Below are 21,144 nucleotides of genomic sequence, written 5' to 3'. Positions count from 1 at the left end.
ACTAATTTACATTTTTCAAAAGTCACATATGGCGAGTGTAGGGTTTCTCAACCTTGGGACTACTGACATTTGGGGCTTGATCATTCTTTGCTGTGGTGACTGTGTGGTACACTGTACGATGTTTAGCAACAGTCCTAGCCTCTAGTCACTGGCTAGGAGTAACCACCCCCTGAATTTTGCCAAATACCCTCTCTAAGGGGCAAAATCACCCCTGGTTGAGAACCAGTGGGCTAGTAGTCACTGCAATGAACAGCACAGTTCTAGAATATACCTGATATATACAGAACATTTTGGTTGAGAAAAAGAACTGCCCACTAAGGCAGTAGTGGTCTTATAATAAGAACAAGGAAGGTTTTTTTTTTTTTTTTTTTTTAAAGTAAATAAAGTCAGACGTAGTCACAGAAATGTCACACTTCTTTAATCTTTTTTCCCCACAAAGTGGAGACAGAGCCAGGATAGCGATACTGGAAAATTCTGCCTCCCTCACAAATCCCCAGGTTAGCATCAGAAAACCTACGCTTGAATCTGGCTGCCTAGCCTCACTGTGGGTAACTAAACAAATTGACCTCCCCAAGTCTTAGGGTATCACCTAGGGAAGAGGGGAGGAACAGTGCCTACCTGGTGGGGTTGCTCTGGGGACTAAATTAGACGAAGCATAAAGTGTTCTCAGCTCAGTGCCTGGCAAGGTAAGGTATGCAACACCATGGATATCTTAGCCACCCCCTTCCAGGCAGGGGAGAAGATTTTTCATACCCTCCAACCAACAGCACAAAAGAACCTAGTACAAAGAGTTACAAATAAAAATCTCACTGAAAAAAAAAACTTAGCTGAACTCTATAAACCTGACTTTACTTGAAAATCCCAGTGGTCTCAACGCTCGATAACGTTTGTCTGTTGTCTGTGGCGCCATTCCCTTGACACATTTACATGTGGAGGAGAAACCGTTTCAGCTCCTCAGGGAGGCTGAGTCCAGTGATCTTATGATGCTGCTGGATCCCAAAGCACTTCCGAATTCTAAGGCGGCATAACTGCATCAAAGAAGAGGGCCCTGGAGAAAGATGATAAGACAAGTCACACATGGGTTTCATTGATCCAAGACTTTTCCTTTCCTTCGTTGAAAGCATAAAAGATTTAACACTATTATCAAGAAATAATATGGTACTGCTTAAGACCATGTTCTGGGTTTAATAAGAGATATTTTAAGGCCATGGTCTCTCTTTTCTGGTATCTAACTGAAATCAGGCTGTTAGGTTTTGATTTAAAACAAAGAAATGTAAAGCTCGATCTCACCAACGGAGGCTTATGGAAGCTAATTTTGAAATTACAAAGCTATGAAATCCCCGGCAATGACAAGAAAATCCATGTTTAATGGTTTTCTTGTCTTCACAGTTAAAAAAATAAGTCCGTATTTCTGGATGCAAATACTCTAATTTTATAATTTAGCAATTTTAAGACATTCAAATATAAGGAGCTATCTGTGAAACCTAAGTGTGATCTGAAGTCATGTTTGTTTTTATATTCTGCATTTAGAACCACCCCAGTGCTTCAGCTCATAGTGGAAAATGAACTAGCACAAACCTTGCACAGATCCAGCCAAGAGTTTACATCCTAAGATAGCAGTTCTCGATGGGGCAGGGGGTGGGAGGGGTGTATTTTGCTCCCTAGGGACCTTTGGTAATGTCTGGAGACACTTTTGTTTGTCACAACTTGGGGGGTGGGCTATTAGCATCTAGAGGGTGGACAACAGGGATGCTGCTAAACATGTCCAGTGTGCAGAACAGGACTGCCCCCAACTGGCCCAAAATGTAAATAGTGCTGAGCTTGAGAAACCCTATCATAGGGTAAAAGGGTGGGAAATTGTTTCCCAGCCCCAACTCCTGCACTAAATTGTAACAGGAGTTCTCTTTTGATTATTAAAAACATTTTAAAAAGCAAAGCTGTATACCCTAAAGAGGGGCTTCCCTGGTGGCACGGTGGTAAAGAATCTGTCTGCAATGCAGGAGACCTGGGTTCGATCCCTGGGTAGGGAAGATCCCCTGGAGAAGGGGATGGCAACCCACTCCAGTATTCTTGCCTGGAGAATTCCATGGACAGAAGAGCCTAGCAGGCTACAGTCTATGGGGTCGCAAAGAGTTGTACATGACTAAGCGACTAACACTTTCACTTTCAGGGCTTTCCTGGTAGCTCACATGGTAAAGAATCCACCTGCAATGCAGGAGACCTGGGTTTGATCCCTGGGTTGGGAAGATCCCCTGGAGGAGGGCATGGCAACCCACTCCAGTATTCTTGCCTGGAGAATCCCATGGACAGAGGAGCCTGGTGGGCTACAGTCCACGGGGTTGCAAAGAGTCGGACACGAGTGAGCAACTGAGCATGTATGCACACCCTCAGGAGTTCCATAAAGCAGTAGCCCTCACGCCAGACTCTGCGGAGCTGGGGGGATGTTGGGCCCACCCCTGAGATGTTGCTTCAACGGCCATCATCAGGTGGGCTAAGCATCTGGGTTTTGTACAGGCATGCACCCCAGGTCATTGTATTGTGTGGCCAGGATTGAGAATGTAATTCAAAGGGTACAGTGGCCTGTGATTGTGATACCAAGCAGGACCCTGTGGGGCTCCTGGGCTTTTACAAAAGCCTATCTGTGTCCCCATTTCTTGATTACAGGAAATAGGCTTCATTAAGCTTCTAAGACCTTCCCTGAGTTCCAAGGAGCAGGTTCAAACAGATGCTAGTTAGGGAAGGAGGGGATCCTGAGACAAGGGAGGAACAATAGTGCAGCCTAGGGCAGGGTCCTGGTCCCCCCCGCCCCACTGCCAGGGATACACAGAACAATATGTTTGAGCTGTTTTACAGAGACTGAAACCCCCACCAGGTGGGAGAAATTAACTGCGTGCTGCCCACAAGCACTAGACCCCAGACCTGATGGAACCAGAAGGCTGATGATGCCGACTTCCACTTACCTCACCACCAACCAATCAGAAGAATGTCCACAAGCTGACCACGCCCTCTTTGAACCATTCCTGTAAAACTCCTCACTACTCCCTCTAGGTGAGAACAGTTTTGAGGGTAGTAGCCCACTGTGACCCCCTTTGCCTGGCAAAGCAATAGAACTATTCTTTTCTGATTGAGCCAAAACTCTGTCTCCAAGATTCAATTCAGTGTGTTGGGCAGGGTACAAAAGCTGTATTAGACTTCAATTTCCTAGAGCATCACTGCAAGCTACAGGATAAACTGGGTTGCATACTTCTCAGGTGATGGAAAACAGGGAGAGGTGGAACTAGACACATATACAAGGAAAGAAAGAAAGGAAATATTTTCAATGAGGCCCTCACCACACATTCATAAGGTCACTGTTGGAATTTAGGGCACCTTCCAGATTATGTTCAGTGTACTCGAGGCATATATTAATGAAGGATTTCCCAGTGTACTTAAAGCACTTATTAACAAACTGCAAAAAGCATAGTGTGGGGAAACTGAACTTAACCTCATCTCACTAAAGCGTGTTGAAGGACATGACTAATCACATGTGCTAGATACAATGTCAGGGACAGTGCAGGAGGTACTGATGAATGAGTACAGAGAACAAGACATCAGAGTAAGCCTGGTAGAGACTTAGGCAAAGCAGGCCATTGGAGGAAACTCAGCATAACTACCAATGGAAACGGAATATCTGCTATTCACAAGTGGGATGCTGTATAACTAGAGCCTTCATTCCATATAAATAGAGCTGAAAACTCACTAGTGCTTTGTAGCCACTTCTTGGCACCTGCAAATATTCAGGGGGCATTGCTTTACTCCATAATGGAATCGACTAATTCTATATTTACTGATGGGCATATTACTTTGGGGTTCCAGTTCTTTTTTTTCCTGCACCAATACTCATGATGCTTTAAGACCAAAATGCATTCAAGGTGGCTCCTGTGGTGCTGGGGTGAGAGAGTCCCTATTAGTTGTCGTTGTGTGTCAGGAATAAACACTGCTTTAGATGCTTTGGCGAGGGAGGGGGTAGTCATATTCTTGAACTTCTTTCAAATGTGTGTGTGTCTACATATATGATTTAATGACTTTAGGGGGGCCTGAGGCACTTATGCCTTTGTGGATCTCTTTCTCAATTGAAAAAAAAGATATTTTACAGCTGGTAATTTTACAACTGTGTCCGTATAAGGATGAAAATAATCCAGGTTGAGTTATATTCATTTTTTTCCTTCTGATTTTAAAAGAAATTAAAACATTTCTGTGGACCACTAAAAAGACAGTGGGCCCCATGTATTGTGCCATCTGTGCCTGCTGGAGAAATCTGCCCTGTCTAGATGTAATTTTTTAAAACCAAGAAATGTTCAAAACATGGGCACAACTGCCCGGGGGTTACCCCACTGCTTCACATAAAGGGTTTTCTATTGTTTTGTTCCTTGTTTGCGGGGGGCCCAAGGCAGGCTATGACCCCCAAGTACCCTGGGGTCATGGGTGTAGGAGGAAGAAGGATTCAGGGACCACTTTACAATTCTGCCCAGAACCCTAATTCTCAGCATATGGGGAGAAAATAACCACATGACATGATATCAGAATCCTCCTGGTTGGGAAGCCTGCTTCAAACTTCCACAACCTCTAAGACTCAATGAAGTCCATACTCTGGTCAGATAAACAGGTCCTCAGCTGGCTGCTCTCCACCTCCCAGGACAATTAAGACTCTAACACAACATTTTTAGCAGCTATACCCCAGTAAAAATTAATTTTAAAAATAAAGTAAAAGCTAAAAAATAGAATTTGTATCCACACACAAAAAAAGAATGCAATCTGAAGGGTCTCTGCTCCTTACTCCCAGCCCACCCCCAACCCAGGGAAGTGCCTCCACCTCCTTGCACACTGCTCAACCCCAGTGTTTAGTTGTTTGGGTCAGAAGTGTCAGTTTTTATTTATGAAGGTATGTGGGCTCAGTGTTGATTAAGTTATAATAGTAAATGTCTTCAGATTGCCATGGATCATGAAAGCAGTACTGTGTAATGCTCAATGAGTTGCATTCTTACCCCCTATCCCAGAAGCCTAGTGCCCAGTAGTTCGCATTAGGACATACTGGGGCTTGTATAACCTCAAAGAGGCTTCTGCCACATCACTCGAAAGCATGGCTTACAAATATCATATGACATCACTTATACATGGAATCTAAAATAAGACACAATGAGCTTAACTACAAAACAGAAACAGACTCACAGACATAGAGAACAGACTTGTGTTTTCAAGGGGAAGGAGCTTGGGAGAGGGCTAGACTGGGAGTTTAGGGTTAGCAGACGCTAACTATTATACATAGGATGGACAAACAACAAGGTCCTACTGTAGAGCACAGGGAACTACATTCAGTGTCCTGTGATAAATCACAATGGAAAAGCATATGAAAAGGAACAAATATATATGTATAACTGAGTCACTTTGCTATACAGCAGAAATAAACAACACTGTAAACCAAATATATTTCAATAAAATAAATTTTAAAAAATTAAGCATGTCTTAATTTTTAACAATTTAAAACAATATCTTAATTCTTTGAGAGCTGGCATACCCCTGAATATTAGGTCATCCAAACCAGCCTCTCTCCAACATGCCAAACAGCAGGATGGTTGTTTATTATGCAGCCAATACTGTACCTTTAATACTAAATTATCTCAGCTCCCCACATTTGGGGAAGGGAGAGTATGATCTGTTTAATAGAATGCAAAGTCAGAACTTGGTTAAGTACCTGCCTCCTGCTAGAGCCCATGAGAGTCTATACAGATTAGGGCTTAGATTCAGGCAAAGGAGAAGCACCTTCTCTCTGCAAGAGCTGCCTCAGGGGGCTCTCTGGAGGCACCAGTTCCAAGGGTCGTTTGCCTTCAGCATTCCTGGCCTGGGTGTCTGCTCCAAAGTCCAGGAGCAGGCTGACCAGCTCCCCACTGGATGCCCTGGCCACTGCATGAAGAGGGGAGTCCAGCCCCCGGCCCTGGTTCACATTCACTCCTAAACAGTCAGGAGAACAACAGAGTCAGTCAAGCAGCAGAGTGCAAGCACCCCCTTCTAAAAGTGCTGTGCCTCCACAGTGGGCATGGCAGTTCTCCAAGTCATCAGGAGATGACTTGATTCCATTTAACAATATGGGGAAAAGGCCACTTGACAATATGACTAAAGGTATGACATGAGCCATATGGCAGATGAGGTTGAAAAACCTCACCTTTGAGCATCATACATAGCTGTGATGGATTAAGGAAAAACACTGGCAGTGTGAAAGCTGCACATTCATTATTACTAGAGCCCAAATATTAGCCGGCACAGACCGGAAGTGAGGCTAGATGGCAAAATCTCATCTATGGCAATTTGCCACACTCACACGCCCAGAAACTGTGATGAAGTTTAAACTGGAGACTTGAGACCATGTGAACTGGTCTGTGAAGAGCTACCCATTATGACGACATTGCCTAGACTGGGGTGGCCAATCCTAAGATCACAGGGCAGGTGGCAAAGTCATCCTCTTTGGGGGTCAGGTGGATTCCTAGGACCATCCCCACCCAATTCTATCCCTACACTCTCAACAGAGCCTTAGCCCAGCCTAGACACTGGCTCCCACTGGGATCTGTGGGGACATACAGCTTTGCCTGAGCTGCTGTCTCTCTAGAAAAATGGGAATCTATGTCCAGTCAACAAATGTTAACTGAATTGTTCTTGTATTGTTCTTAGCTTTTTGAGGGATGCCAAACCTGACCCTTTCCTGACTAGAAGCTTAAAAGCCATCTAAAACAAGAGAAGAAAGAGAGAGAAGGCGAAAGAAAACCAACCTTCTCCTGGTTCGTGGTAATGGCTGCCAATTGAGTAGAAGGCAATGAGAACAATAAACCTTCAGCAGAGGGAAAGATTACCTGATTTTTAAAGATAACCAAGACTCCAATAACTTAAAACGTGAAAAGGGGGTATTCCAAGTGTTGAAGGGGTTGGACAATAGCAGGAAGGTGAAAAAGAATGGTGGGACATGGGCCTTTTCAAAAATACAACATCTACAATGGACTAAAACTGAGGCCAGTTTATTTCCAAATCAAAAGAGAACTGCTGAAGGTGGCCTAAAATTCAAAGGCCCAGTCCTAACCCAGCAGCTGTGGGAGTTATGCAGGAACTAGTGATATCAATGGCCAGAGGGAGGGAGGCAGAGGAAAGGGAGGAGAAACTAATAATCACTGAGGACCATCCTGGGAGCAGGGACATCATCGTCATCATGATTCTTATTACAAGTAAGAGAACTCAAATTGAAACAGTATCAAATAATTCCCCAGGGGAACACAGTCAACATGAACTCTGATCTTGTCCAACCCACTGCCCACACTTTTTCCTCTGCTACAACAGCAAGAGCTTTCAAATACCTTGAATGTACTTTTCATTTACTCTCCTTGTTCTGTTGTGCTTTTAGTTTTACCTGACTCCAGAAGTTTCCTGGCGCAGGCCACCTGCAGGTTTTCACAAGCCAAATATAATGGTGTGCCCAGGTGGCAGATGTTTTGGTCAATGTCGGCCCCATGAGCCACAAGAGACTCAATGCACTCCACGTGGCCTGCAGTCCAAAGTGGAAGAAGACAGTTACAGCACTAATTCTCACAGCTAGGGAAACACCACCTTGCCCATACTCTGTGTGTTGAAAATTTCCAATGACTTAACTAGGGACCAAAAGCTATGTTCTTTACTTAGAATAGCAAATGATCTTCAACACCATCACTAGTTAACGGGGTGTTCCATAAGACACCATCTGGAGCTCTGGGTGGAACTCCACTTGAGTTTATTAGCCACGGTAGGCAACCAGCAACCATCCACCTTTTTTAGTTGTTTGTGGCTTTGTAATCTGAGTTCAGAAATCAAAGTGAGAGTTTGGAAGAGGTGTGGAAGAGGGTCTGAAGAAGACAGCACAGACAGTGGGCCATGGAGCAGGGAAGGAAACTTACAACCTCACCAAAAGCAGGCCCTGGGAGAAACAGCCCACGGTGGGCACTGGAGAGGCTTAGGAGACGGTGCCAAATCCAACATGAGTGGGGCCCTGTGTGGCCAACTAGGTTGGGTGAAAGCAGAATCATTCTTCCTTGGTCTAGAATGTCATACTGAAACACTGCTCCTTTGCATTTATCTTGTTACACCATTTTAGTTCTGTGCGGACCCCAGGATCCCACATGGAGAACGAGTGCTTTGTATACCTCCTTTTCCCTCTTCAATTGTAAGATGTCCCTTGAAGGAGTGGGTGGAAAACTTCAATTCTCAACAGTTCTCAATTCTCTTACCTCTCTTAGCAGCTTCGTGGATGGGGGATGCCAGGTCACTAGCAGGGTAGGGACTGGCTCCATATTGCAGAAGCAAATTCACACACTCATGGCTGCCGCTGACACAAGCATTAAACAAGGGAGTGTGCCAGTCTACAGTGACACCATTCACCTGCAAGGAAAAACTCCAAGATGAAGGCAGGCAGTGAAGTACCCTGGATTCTATCATAAGCGCCACCATTTTCAAGCTGTTTTTTCGCTAATCAGAGCCTTAAATTCCACAGCTATAAGATGGAGACAGAAAAGAACAAATGCCACAAAGCTGTTGTGAAAAACTGAATGAAGTATGGGCTGTAGGGCCCCAAGAATGTTTCTGAATATTTTGTCTCCTCCATGCCCTCCTCCAGGAACATGAACTTGGACACTAGTTAGGATAAATTGAACAGGTCACAAACTACTCACCTTATTTTAAACACTCTATCCTAGACCCATCCCACACCAATCCAATTTCCGCACAGCAGTTAGAGCAACCTCTTAAAATTGTGAATATATATATATTTTTAACTTTAAGATGCCCCAGGTGCAAACCTGAAGGAGACACTCACTCCCAGGATCACAAAAGTGCAGCACAACCTGAGAGGGGGCAGCTCCCTCACGTTTGCACCCTCAGGCTCCTCTTTTGCCTCTGCTTAGTCCTGGCCCTGTTTCCAAGTTCGGGGTAAGTTTTCTTAGCCTGAGGATATACTTATAAACCTGTGGATATACTTATCATGGCTCTCGGCTGCCCTCAGGACAAAGTCCATTTTCTTGGCATGGACAGCAAGCTTGTTTTGTTCTGACCCCTGTCCCCTGCTCTACCCTGCTGCTATAAGGAATGATTTGAAATCACACAAAATGCCCCCACTTTCACTTCAAGGCTTTTGCGTTTCTTGTTCCCAGTGGGTAGGAAGCTCATCATTTTCCCCAACCCACCAATGAGCTGAGTGACTCCAACAGGTCCTATAGATTTCAACTGTGATGTCACTTCCTGCAGGAAGCATCTTTTCACTCCCTCTCTCCATCAGAAATAAACAGGTTAGGAACATTTTTACATGTTGCCAACAATCCTCTTACTATTAATACTTATTATATTTTGGTAGCATGTGGTAGCAAAAAATGGCCACAGACTCTGGGCCCAGGATGCACATTCCTTTGTAATGTGGCTCTGCGACTCCTCCCATCACAAGACAGAGACTATTTTTTCAATCCTGGAATCTGGGCTTGCCCACATGAATCACTTTTTGGTCAATGGGACAGTTAACAAGCGTGATGCAAGCAAAGAGCTCACCCTTTTTGCTGCTCTCGGAATCCCTGCTACAATGTGAACAGGCCTGGACTGCCTGCTAAAGGATGAGAGACCACAGGGAGATTTTCCTTCTCCCCAGACCTCCCAGCAGCCCCAGCCACAGTCACCATGAAGCAGTCTGCTACAGCCCACCTCTCGGCTAACCCCAAATGCCTCCGTGAGCCCAGCTGAGGCTAGCCAAAGCAGGCCAGGACAGAAGAGCTGTCCAGACAACACAAGGAACTGTGAGATAATGAAATGGCTACTGTCTGAAGTCATTAAGTCAGGTGGTTTGTTACACAGCAGAAACGGATGGATAAAAACAGTGTATTGTAATTGCCTGCTGTGGCTGAGATATTATGCATTCACCAAACTCATTCCCTCTCTCCTGGGCACACAGCCATACACTTTCCCACCTTCCTGGCAGTTAGACATGGCCTGAACTCTGGCCAATGGGATGTGAGCAAAAGTGACATATGTCACTGCCAAGACTGGCCTTTGAAAAGTCTCCATTCACAATCCTCCATGTCTTTTCCTCTTCCAGCCATCTGGAACAGAGCACACATGGGAGCCACTTGTTGAAGGCAGAGGAGCAACAGGATGAAAGGAGCCTGTGTCCTTGAATCACCCTTGGAGAACAGCCACCCAACTGGCAATGCCCACATAGGAGTCTAAGTTGAACAAGAAATAAACTTTTATTCTATGAGGCTACTGAGATTTCAGGGTTTATCTACTGAAGCATTTAGTGTTACATTCAGCCATTTACCTGTTTATCTGGTTATCTCCTCATTTAGTTTAGAAGTTCCTGAAAATCTTTATTTAGAGTTAGGCACATAATAAATGTTCAGTACAGACTGGTTGAGAAAAGATGAGCAATCTATATAGAATCTTCTGATCAGATTTTCCCATCACTTTTGAGCAAGAGGGGACTTAGTTAATGGAAGAAATACTGGTCCCTACTTTCAAATTCAATGATTTTCTAACTTCCTTCTCTGTAATCTCATTATGTCACCCTGATTCCCATTCTCCAAATAACCACATGCCTTACCCCTCTCAATCCTCCCAACTCCACAAAATATAACTTTTTTGCTATATTTTCCCCATTATTTTTCATATATATACTCTAAAGCTCACAGGCTAAGTAGCTTGTCCAAATTTCCAATGTTAGTAAATGGTAGAGATGGTCTGGGACCATTATTCAGGTCTTACGGAGCCAAATGTTGTATATTTTTTAGAATATGTCACTACCTTCCAGCCATAGGAATGAAGGCAGAAATGTAACAGCTATTTATTAGTAGTGACAGCTAAAGAAAATGACATAGGCTCAGACCATGACTTTCTAGCTAAAAATGCAGTATTTCATCTACCGCTAAAGTAAATAAGCTTGATGGACATAATACTTTTTGGGGAAAAAACCCTCTTCATATTTCAAATCAGGCTAATCAAAAATGCTGGAAAGTATTTAGAAGGGATAGAAATAGTCATTTTTCAGTAGTGGTGTCTAAGATGTGGTTTGAGCTGTACTCACCTGAGCTCCATGCCTCAATAACATGTTTGCACAGGAAGGATGACCTCCAAGGCAGGCTTCATGGAGCGGAGACACACGATCTGCCGTGATGAGGTTCACCGGCCACCCCTGGAGGAGGGGAAATGGGCAGAGTAAGGAGTGCAATGTAACAGTTCTGCAGGGCTCAGCCATGAATCCACAATTCTTTTAAAAGTTAACCTGGCTCACCTATGTGTTCAGCCACTCAGTTGTGTCTAACTCTTTGTGACCCCGTGGACTGTGGCCCAACAGGCTTCTCTGTCCACAGAATTCTCCAGGCAAGAATACTGGAGTGGGTTGCCATTTCCTTCTCCAGAGGATCTTCCTGACCCAGGGATCAAACCTGCATCTCCTGCATTGACAGGAGGGTTCTTTACACTGAGCCACCAGGGAAGCCGATATATATTCTCATGACTGCAGATTCATAAAAGAGTCCTTGACCCAGGTAAATTGTGTCTAGATTCCTGCCCCATAGACACTATGAATACATGTCTGTTACATTAAGCCGCTAATTTGGAGGATAATATGTTACACAGCAAAACATGACTAAGACAGTCCAAAGCATTAAGTGAACCTCTATCGACAGAGAGGCAAAGGGACAATTACATTCTCACTCTAGTAGCCTAGAGCTAAAGAAGTGAGAAAGTGTCTAGAAAGGTTATGGGGTTCTTCAACCTCTTGCAAAGTGTGCTCTCCAGGAGATGGATCCTGAACCTAATCCAAGCAGAACATCAAAAGAACTCAAGGAGAGCCTCCACAGACCCCCTGATCTTGGAATATATAATCTATTCCTAACAGGAAGAAACCAGGTACAATAAAAGTTCTTTTCCTTAGCATATGTCAATTAACAGCATGGATAGTTTAATCAACATCTTGGTAATACTGGGTTAGATAAAAGTTCATTTGGGTTTTTCTGTAAGATGTCACAGAAAAACCCAAACGAACTTTTTGGTCAACTCAATATATTATACCTTTTCTTCCCAGAATGCATGCAGGCTAAGTCGCTGCAGTCAAGTCCGACTCTGTGTGACCCTATGGACTGTAATCCAACAGGCTCCTCTGTCCATGGGATTCTCCAGGCAAGAATACTGGAGTAGATTGCCATGCTCTTCTTCAAGGGAATCTTCCCAACCCAGGGATCGAAGCCAGGTCCCCTGCATTGCAGGCAGATTCTTTACCGTCTGAGCCACTAGGGAAGCTCAGAATAAATAAATTTTTCTGGGATAAATTTGCCTAAAATCATTCCATTAAATTATCTCACTCACCATCATCCCTAACACATATTCTTCTACTTTTGTGGGCATTTTTGTCAGCCCCTAGTCATGCTGTCCTTTGGGCTGTTACCCTCTGACTGGCAAGCTCACACATTTTGATATATCCCATCATTCTGGATATATGCTTGAGTTCACAGGATCTCAAACCCAGAGATTTTTTTTAAGGTGGGTCTAGGAAGGGGTTCTGGGAGACTCAAAATAATCTGCTTGTAAATGAGAAATTTGAAAATCCATTTCAGCACTTTGTCATACCAGCTCTGCTGTTTGCAGGGAGGGACAGGGCTGTTTCTTCCCTTCCTTCACAACCTAAAATCCCATCTGTATTCAACAAATGCTCACTGACGCCCTGACTTGAGAAAAATTTGAATTGTAGCATTTATTCCCTTCACAAGCACTGCCCATGGACTTCATGGTGTAGCATCTTTTATCTTATTACTGCCATTATTATTTTATTACAGGCATTCCTCTCAAAGATCTGTTCTCAAATCCGTTTTTCCCCACTCTCAATGTTCTATGTTTGTCCAGGCTCTTCCTCCACACTGGTAGAATACACAGGAAATTCACAGCAAAATGTTAACTGCATTTTTCCCTGTGCTACAGATCATGAGATGAAAGAAGACTATTCTTTAAAGGAATTCTTTATGAAGAGTTCTTCTATTACAAATGTACTCCTATAGCCACTACTGCCATTTCAAAATCATTTAGGTGCTTATACATAAATCCAGGTAAATGAAAAAACAAAAAAGCAATTATTTACACTCCAAAAATGTTCACCACTCATTACATATTCACATTACAAAGAAGTTCCTTTAAATTAAGCTTCCCTATGCAAACTGAGGTCTGTATTTACAGTTCATCACAGATATGCAATTTTGACTTTAAATGAACTGTGGCAGTTTGTCTGAAATACTGTCAAGTCTGAATCATATACTATTTAAGGTAATTTTTAACCCATTACTTCAGAGAGGATCCAGTCTACAGAGGGTTCTTAGTTAGAAAAAAAATGGATTGAAGAGCTGACCTTTAATTTTTCTATCATCAACTGTCTGTCCCCTAATCTCAGCGTATAGTCAGAAGCTCTGATGATTCCATGGGGCTGTGCAATATCAGGGAAGCTACGGGTGACATAGTGCTTAGTACCTGGCAACTTTCTGTCCCAGCTCCAAATCATATGCCTACCCAGACTGAACCAACCGACCACAAGAAGGTTAGACTTTATCGTTTATCCTGTCCACAGTTATCACTTCCTTCTCTACACTCAGCAGAAAGGAAGATCACAGACCTCCATCTCACGTTCATCCAAACACATCACTTCCTCCCTACTTTACCAAGGAGGTCAAAACCATTTGATGTGAGAGCTTCCTACATTACCCTCCTCTCCACCCCTAACATCTCTTAATATTTCTCCAGTCTTCTTTTCTCCCATTGCTCCTTTCTCTGTGGGAGAAATATATGAGCTCAGTCCAATAGCCCATGACCTCACCTGGTCCTCCCACCACCCCCATGACTTTCTTTCATCTACCTTCTCACATGCGTTCCCCTGCTCTCTCCTCTTTAGGTACACTTTCTTTTTGCTTTCAAAGCTCCCAGCCCTCAGTCCTGACCCTCTGAGAATCATCCATTCAATGCTCTTCATCCCTTCACTGGCCCCCCCTTTTTTCCCAAAAATAGTCTACCCCCATTATCTCTACTTTTATACCTTCTCTCATTTTCTACCAAGAGAATCCTGCTGATATGGCTTTTAAAGACCACCAGTGACTTTCAGAATCCAGTATGCCTTGCTCTGTTCCCCACCTCCTTCCACCTCTGAATCTGCAACATATTCATCCTGACCTCATGGAACCTGTGCCCTGGCTTCTAAAACAGACTTCTACCTGAAATTATCTCCAGTCTCTGATTGCCTTTTTTTTCTGTCTCTTTCACTAACTCTGTTCTTCTCCTTCTTACATCTTCTAATGTAGGCATTTCCTCAAGGATTTGCCCCCAAATCCTTTTCTTTTCTCTCAATACCCTCTATATACTACATATTGCTTTCAAATCTAAATCTCCAGCCCCAGTACATGTTCCTAATTCCCTGCTAAGACATAATCATCCAGAGACCCAGCTCATGACATAAATTTAGCCTTTGCCAACCAAACTCTCCTGAAAAGAGCTCCTTTTCTGCCAGACCTGATTCTCTGAATGGTACCACTATCTTCATTTCAAACCTAGGACTGAAATCTCAGAGAGAGGATAGCAGAATGATTCCCAAGTTCAAATGCTGGCACCATCACCTAATTAGCAGTGTGACCTTGGGCCAGCTACTTTTCTCTCAAAGCCTCAATTTCCATCTGTAAAATGGGGACAATTTCACCTACCCTACCAGGTTGGTTATGAAGACTTAAAAAATGATGTATGCAAAGTGTTTAGCACTCAGTAATTTCCAGGCAGTTAATAGATGAGATTTCTTTTAATTCTTTATCTTTGAGCCTTGAATCAGCTGCTACACCTTTACCAGCTGAGCTACAGGAGAAGCCCCAAGAATACTGGAGTGGGTAGTTTATCCCTTCTCCAGCAGATCTTCCTGACCCAGGAATTGAATCGGGGTCTCCTGCATTGCAGGCAGATTCTTTACCAAATGAGCTATCAGGGAAGTCGGCTACATCCTTAGGTCTGATATTTCAGAATGCCCAGGATCTTTCCTAGTATCCACCCTGATAGTGACTTAATCCTTTAAAGACTGCATGGAGCAGCATAAAGAGTTTTCACTCAAGAAACAAAAAAGTCAGTCCTCATCCAGTGCATGCAGTGGAACTTTATTGGGAAGGTTTATAGGGCTGTGCATTCAATCTTCAGGGGAGCTTTAAAAAAAAAGTCCTGATACCCAAGCTGCATCCCACAGCAAGTGCAATACAACCAAAGGTAGCTGAATCCAGGCACTTGTATTTTTAAGATTTCCCATGCAACCCCAGCCCAAAGGGATGCTAATATGAACCATTAAATTAAGGTCACAGAGTGTCCAAGGTTGCCTTAATTGCTTTATGCTGGCCTAACAAATTGCTTTTTAAAAAATAAATTACTATTGAAGTGTAACAGATACAAAGAAAGGTTCATAAATCCTTAGTGTAAACCTCAGTGAATTATCACAAAGACAATCTAACTATATAACCACTATACAGGTAAAGGAAAAAAAATTACCAGAAACCCACATACATCCTACCCAAATTACATCCACAAAGGCATTCAGAATAGTGGCTTCTAGCATCATAGTTTTCCTTGGTTTTGAATGCTTTATTAATTGAAGCATGAAGTATAGTATTTTTGTATGTGTGCTCAGCTACTTTAACATCTGTTTTTCAAACTCATTCATTCATGTATTTTCATTGGTGCATAGGGTTGTATATTAGAGTAATATAACAAAATATATTTTCCACTTACTTTTGATGGACACTTAGGTTGTTTTCAAGGGGTTTTTTTTTTTTCTGTTATGAATAAGGCTGTTTCTTTAGTGGCTCAGACAGTAAAGAATTTGCCTGCAGTGCAGGAGACCTAAATTCAATTCCTGGGTCAGGAAGATCCCTTGGAGAAGGGAATGGCAACCCACTCCAGCATTCTTGCCAGGAAAATTCCATGGACAGAGGAGCCTGGCAGGCTACACACCATGGCATCGCAAAGAGTCAGACACAACTGAGCAACTAACACTTCCATTTTCACTTAGGTTGTTTTCAATGGTTTTTTTTGTTTGTTTGTTTGTTTGTTTTTTTGCTGTTAGGAATAAGGCTTCTATGAATATACCTATACATGTTTTTTGATGAATTCGTGTATACATATCTGTTGCATATAAACCTAGCAATGAAAGTGTTTGGTTGTAGGGTATAGATATTTGTAGCTTTAGTAGATATTCCTTAATAGTTCCGAAATTGGTTTGCACAAATTTACACTCCCACCAGCAATGTATGAGAGTTTCAGTTGCTCCACATTCTTGCTGACACTTGGTATTATCTGTCTTTCCAAATTTAACCCTTCTAGTGGGAGGAGTGAGTAACATAATTTATTTGTAATTTGAATTACACATTTACTAATTTTACTAATAAGCACAATTTGATATATTTATTGAACACTTGGATATCTTTCTATAAATTGCCAGTCCAAGTTTCTTGCTCATTTTTTCTGTTGTCAGTCTTTTATGTATTTATTTTAGGCTAGGAATAAGAGTTCTTAGTCATAGATAGATAGATAGATATCTCAAATATTTTCTCATGTATGGCTTGCTTTATTGCTTTTACAATGCTGCCTTTGATGAACAAGTCCTTAACTTTAATGAAATCCAACCTATCAATGTTTTTGTTCCTTTCCACATACTATTTCTCTTTCATGTCAAATGCCTTCTTCTCTCTTTCTCTACTGGCAAAATGGCCTTTTAAAAAAATTCCTCAACATAGTGATTCTACAGGAGCTTAAAAAATACCAATGCGAGGGAGGAGCCAAGATGGCGGAGGAGTAGGACGGGGAGACCACTTTCTCTCCTACAAATTCATCAAAAGAATAACTGAACGCAGAGCAAACTTCGCAAAACAACTTCTGATCGCTAGCTGAGGTCATCAGGCGCCCAGAAAAGCAGCCCATTGTCTTCGAAAGGAGGTAGGACAAAATATAAAAGATAAAAAGTGAGACAAAAGAGCTAAGGACGGAGATCCGTCCCGGGAAGTCTTAGGCGGCATTGCTTGGGGTAGGGTCCGGGCCTGAGTGCCCTGAGGACAATCGGAGGGAGCTTCTGTGAGTTGCCAACTTGAACTGTGGGAGACCAAAAGAGAGAGAGTAAATTAACCGGCCCGAACACACTGCCGGCCATTCGCAGAACAAAGAGACCGAGAAAATCCAGGGAAGAGCTCGCAGGCTACGGACCGGCCCAGCGCCGCCGGAGGCAGGAGGCAGGGGGGAGGGGAAGGTCGCGGCGAGACACAGGGCGCAGGCACCCGACCAGCGCGGGCGGGACTGGGGCTGGGGACGTGGAGGGCAGAAGGCGCAGGCACCCGACTGGCGCCAGCGGAAACTGAGACTGGGTCCGCGGAAGGGAGGGGGCGCGCCACAACTGGGGAGAGTGCGCCCACCAAGCCCCTGGCTGCCTGGACCGCTCTGACGGGGAAGGCACAGAGAGCAGGCGCAGCTTTTCCTTCCGCGCTTTTGTGGAACACCTGAGGGCTGGAACCTCGCGCAGCGCGGGGCGCGCTCCATATGGAACAGCCAGGAGCCTGAGTAGCGCAGACGGAGAGAGCAGCGTCAGCCCCTCCTGGCAGCCCCAGCCCATCCCCGCGGCGCAAGCCCCTCCCCGCGGAGCGACGGAACTAGCTACCTGAATAAGAGTCCACCTCCGCCCGCCGGTGTCAGGGCGGAAATGAGGCTCTGAAGAGACCGGCAAACAGAAGCCAAATAAACAAAGGGAACCGCCTCAGAAGGGACTGGTGCAACAGATTATAATCCCTGTAGAAAACACCGACTACACCCGAAGGGGCCTGTAGATATCGAGAAGCGTAAGCTGGAATGAGGAGCTATCTGAAACTGAGCCGAACCCACACTGACCGCAACAGCTCCAGAGAAACTCCTACATATAATTTTACTTTTTTCTCTTTTTTTCTTTTTTCTCTTTTATTTTCCTTTAAAATCCCCTATTACTCCCCCATTACTCCTTAACTTTCATTTCCATAGATTTTTACGATTTTTTTAATTAGGGGGGAAAAAATTTTTTTTTTCTTTTTTTTTTTCTTTTTTCTTCTTTTTTTTCTCTTCTATTTTCTATTTTTCTTTTTCTCTTATTTCTTTTAAAGTCCTCTAGTACTCCTCTACTACTCCTTAATTTTCATGTTCAATACACTATAACATTACAAAAAAAAAAAAAAGAAGAGAAGCCCTATTTTTAAACAGAACATTATTCTCTCCCAATCTTGACTCTCTGTTTTCTACCTCAGAACACCTCTATTTCCTCCTTTCCCCTTCTCTTCCCAATCCAATTCTGTGAATCTTTGTAGGTGACTGGGCTACGGAGAACACTCGGAACAGACAGCTGCGTAGATCTGTCTCTCTCCTCTTGAGTCCCCCTTTTTCTCCTCCTGCTCATCTCTATCTCCCTCCTCCCCCTCCTCTTCTTCATGTAACTCTGTGAACCTCTCTGGGTGTCCCTAACGGGGGAGAATCTTTTAGCCATTAACCTAGAAGTTTTCTTATCAGGGCTGTATAGTTGGAGAAGTCCTGAGACTACAGGAGGAATAAAACTGAAATCCAGAGACAGGAGACTTAAGCCCAAAACCTGAGAACACCAGAAAACTCCTGACTACATGGAACTTTAAGTAATAAGTGACTGTCCAAAAGCCTTCATACCTACACTGAAACCAACCACCACCCAAGAGCCAATAAGTTTTAGGGCAAGACATACCACGCAAATTCTCCAGCAACGCAGGAACATAGCCCTGAACATCAACATACAGGCTGCCCAAGGTCACACCTAACACATAGACCCATCTCAAAACTCATTACTGGGCACTCCATTGCTCTCCAAAGAGAAGAAATCAAGTTCCATGCACCAGAACACTGATGCAAGCTTCCCTAACCAGGAAACCTTGACAAGCCAATCGTCTAACCCCACCCACTGGGTTAATCCTCCACAATAAAAAAGAACCACAGACCTCCAGAACACAGAAAGCCCACTCCAGACACAGCAATCTAAACAAGATGAAAAGGCAAAGAAATACCCAACAGGTAAAGGAACATGAAAAATGCCCACCAAGTCAAACAAAAGAGGAGGAGATAGGGAATCTACCTGAAAAAGAATTTAGAATAATGATAATAAAAATGATCCAAAATCTTGAAAACAAAATGGAGTTACAGATAAATAGCCTGGAAACAAAGATTGAAAAGATACAAGAAATGTTTAATAAAGACCTAGAAGAAATAAAAAAGAGTCAATTAAAAATGAATAATGCAATGAATGAGATCAAAAACACTTTGGAGGGAACCAAGAGTAGAATAATGGAGGCAGAAGATAGGATAAGTGAGGTAGAAGATAAAATGGTGGAAATAAATGAAGCAGAGAGGAAAAAAGAAAAAAGGATCAAAAGAAATGAGGACAACCTCAGGGACCTCTGGGACACTGTGAAACGCCCCAACATTCGAATCATAGGAGTTCCAGAAAAAGAAGACAAAAAGAAAGGCCATGAGAAAATACTCGAGGAGATAATAGCTGAAAACTTCCCTAAAATGGGGAAGGAAATAGCCACCCAAGTCCAAGAAACCCAGAGAGTCCCAAACAGGATAAACCCAAGGCGAAACACCCCAAGACACATATTAATCAAATTAACAAAGATCAAACACAAAGAACAAATATTAAAAGCAGCAAGGGAAAAACAACAAATAACACACAAAGGGATTCCCATAAGGATAACAGCTGATCTATCAATAGAAACCCTCCAGGCCAGAAGGGAATGGCAGGACGTACTGAAAGTAATGAAAGAGAATAACCTACAACCTAGATTACTGTATCCAGCAAGGATCTCATTCAGATATGAAGGAGAATTCAAAAGCTTTACAGATAAGCAAAAGCTGAGAGAATTCAGCACCACCAAACCAGCTCTTCAACAAATGCTAAAGGATCTTCTCTAGACAGGAAATGCAGAAAGGTTGTATAAACGTGAACCCAAAACAACAAAGTAAATGGCAACGGGACCACACCTATCAATAATTACCCTAAATGTAAATGGGTTGAATGCCCCAACCAAAAGACAAAGATTGGCTGAATGGATACAAAAACAAGACCCCTATATATGCTGTCTACAAGAGACCCACCTCAAAGCAAGAGACACATACAGACTAAAAGTGAAGGGCTGGAAAAAAATATTTCACGCAAATGGAGACCAAAAGAAAGCAGGAGTCGCAATACTCATATCAGATAAAATAGACTTTCAAATAAAGGATGTGAAAAGAGACAAAGAAGGACACTACATAATGATCAAAGGATCAATTGAAGAAGAAGATATAACAATTATAAATATATATGCACCCAAAATAGGAGCACCGCAATATGTACGGCAAACACTAACGAGTATGAAAGAGGAAATTAATAGTAACACAATAATAGTGGGAGACTTTAATACCCCACTCACAACTATGGATAGATCAACTAAACAGAAAATTAAGAAGGAAACACAAACCTTAAATGACACAATGGACCAGCTAGACCTAATTGATATCTATAGGACATTTCACCCCAAAACAATCAACTTCACCTTTTTCTCAAGTGCACACGGAACCTTCTCCAGAATAGATCACATCCTGGGCCATAAATCTGGTCTTGGAAAATTCAAAAAAATTGAAATCATTCCAGTCATCTTTTCTGACCACAGTGCAGTAAGATTAGATCTCAATTACAGGGAAAAAATTGTTAAAACTTCAAACATATGGAGGCTAAATAACACCCTTCTGAATAACCAACAAATCATAGAAGAAATCAAAAAAGAAATCAAAATATGTATAGAAATGAATGAAAATGAAAACACAACAACCCAAAACCTATGGGACACTGTAAAAGCAGTGCTAAGGGGAAGGTTCATAGCATTACAGGCTTACATCAAGAAACAAGAAAAAATTCAAATAAATAACCTAACTCTACACCTAAAGCAATTAGAGAAGGAAGAAATGAAGAACCCCAGGGTTAGCAGAAGGAAAGAAAGCTTAAAAATCAGGGCAGAAATAAACGCAAAAGAAACTAAAGAG

General features: G+C 42.9%; 1 protein-coding gene across 7 annotated transcripts in view; it reads right to left on the bottom strand.

Moving 5' to 3' along the window:
• Positions 1-402: 402 nt before the first annotated feature.
• The window catches only part of ASB9 (ankyrin repeat and SOCS box containing 9), a 35,181-nt gene continuing 14,439 nt past the window's right edge, over positions 403-21,144 (bottom strand). For 3 of the 7 annotated variants that reach the window (XM_061136584.1, XM_061136586.1, XM_061136585.1), the window contains 5 exons: positions 11,111-11,218; positions 8,280-8,430; positions 7,430-7,564; positions 5,800-5,988; positions 403-1,048 (listed from right to left, as the gene is read on the bottom strand). In XM_061136584.1, the coding sequence (XP_060992567.1) occupies positions 924-1,048; positions 5,800-5,988; positions 7,430-7,564; positions 8,280-8,430; positions 11,111-11,218 (708 nt within the window). In that variant the 3' untranslated portion in view covers positions 403-923. Of the gene's footprint in view, positions 1,049-5,731; positions 5,989-7,429; positions 7,565-8,279; positions 8,431-11,110; positions 11,219-21,144 lie in introns of all 7 variants that reach the window. The other 4 variants (XM_061136587.1, XM_061136588.1, XM_061136589.1 and 1 more) reach the window with 2 other exon arrangements.

This window comes from Dama dama, chromosome X (assembly GCF_033118175.1).
Source record: "Dama dama isolate Ldn47 chromosome X, ASM3311817v1, whole genome shotgun sequence".
NCBI classification, from domain to species: Eukaryota; Metazoa; Chordata; class Mammalia; order Artiodactyla; family Cervidae; genus Dama; species Dama dama.
This window is presented reverse-complemented; position numbering and strand designations above follow the sequence as displayed.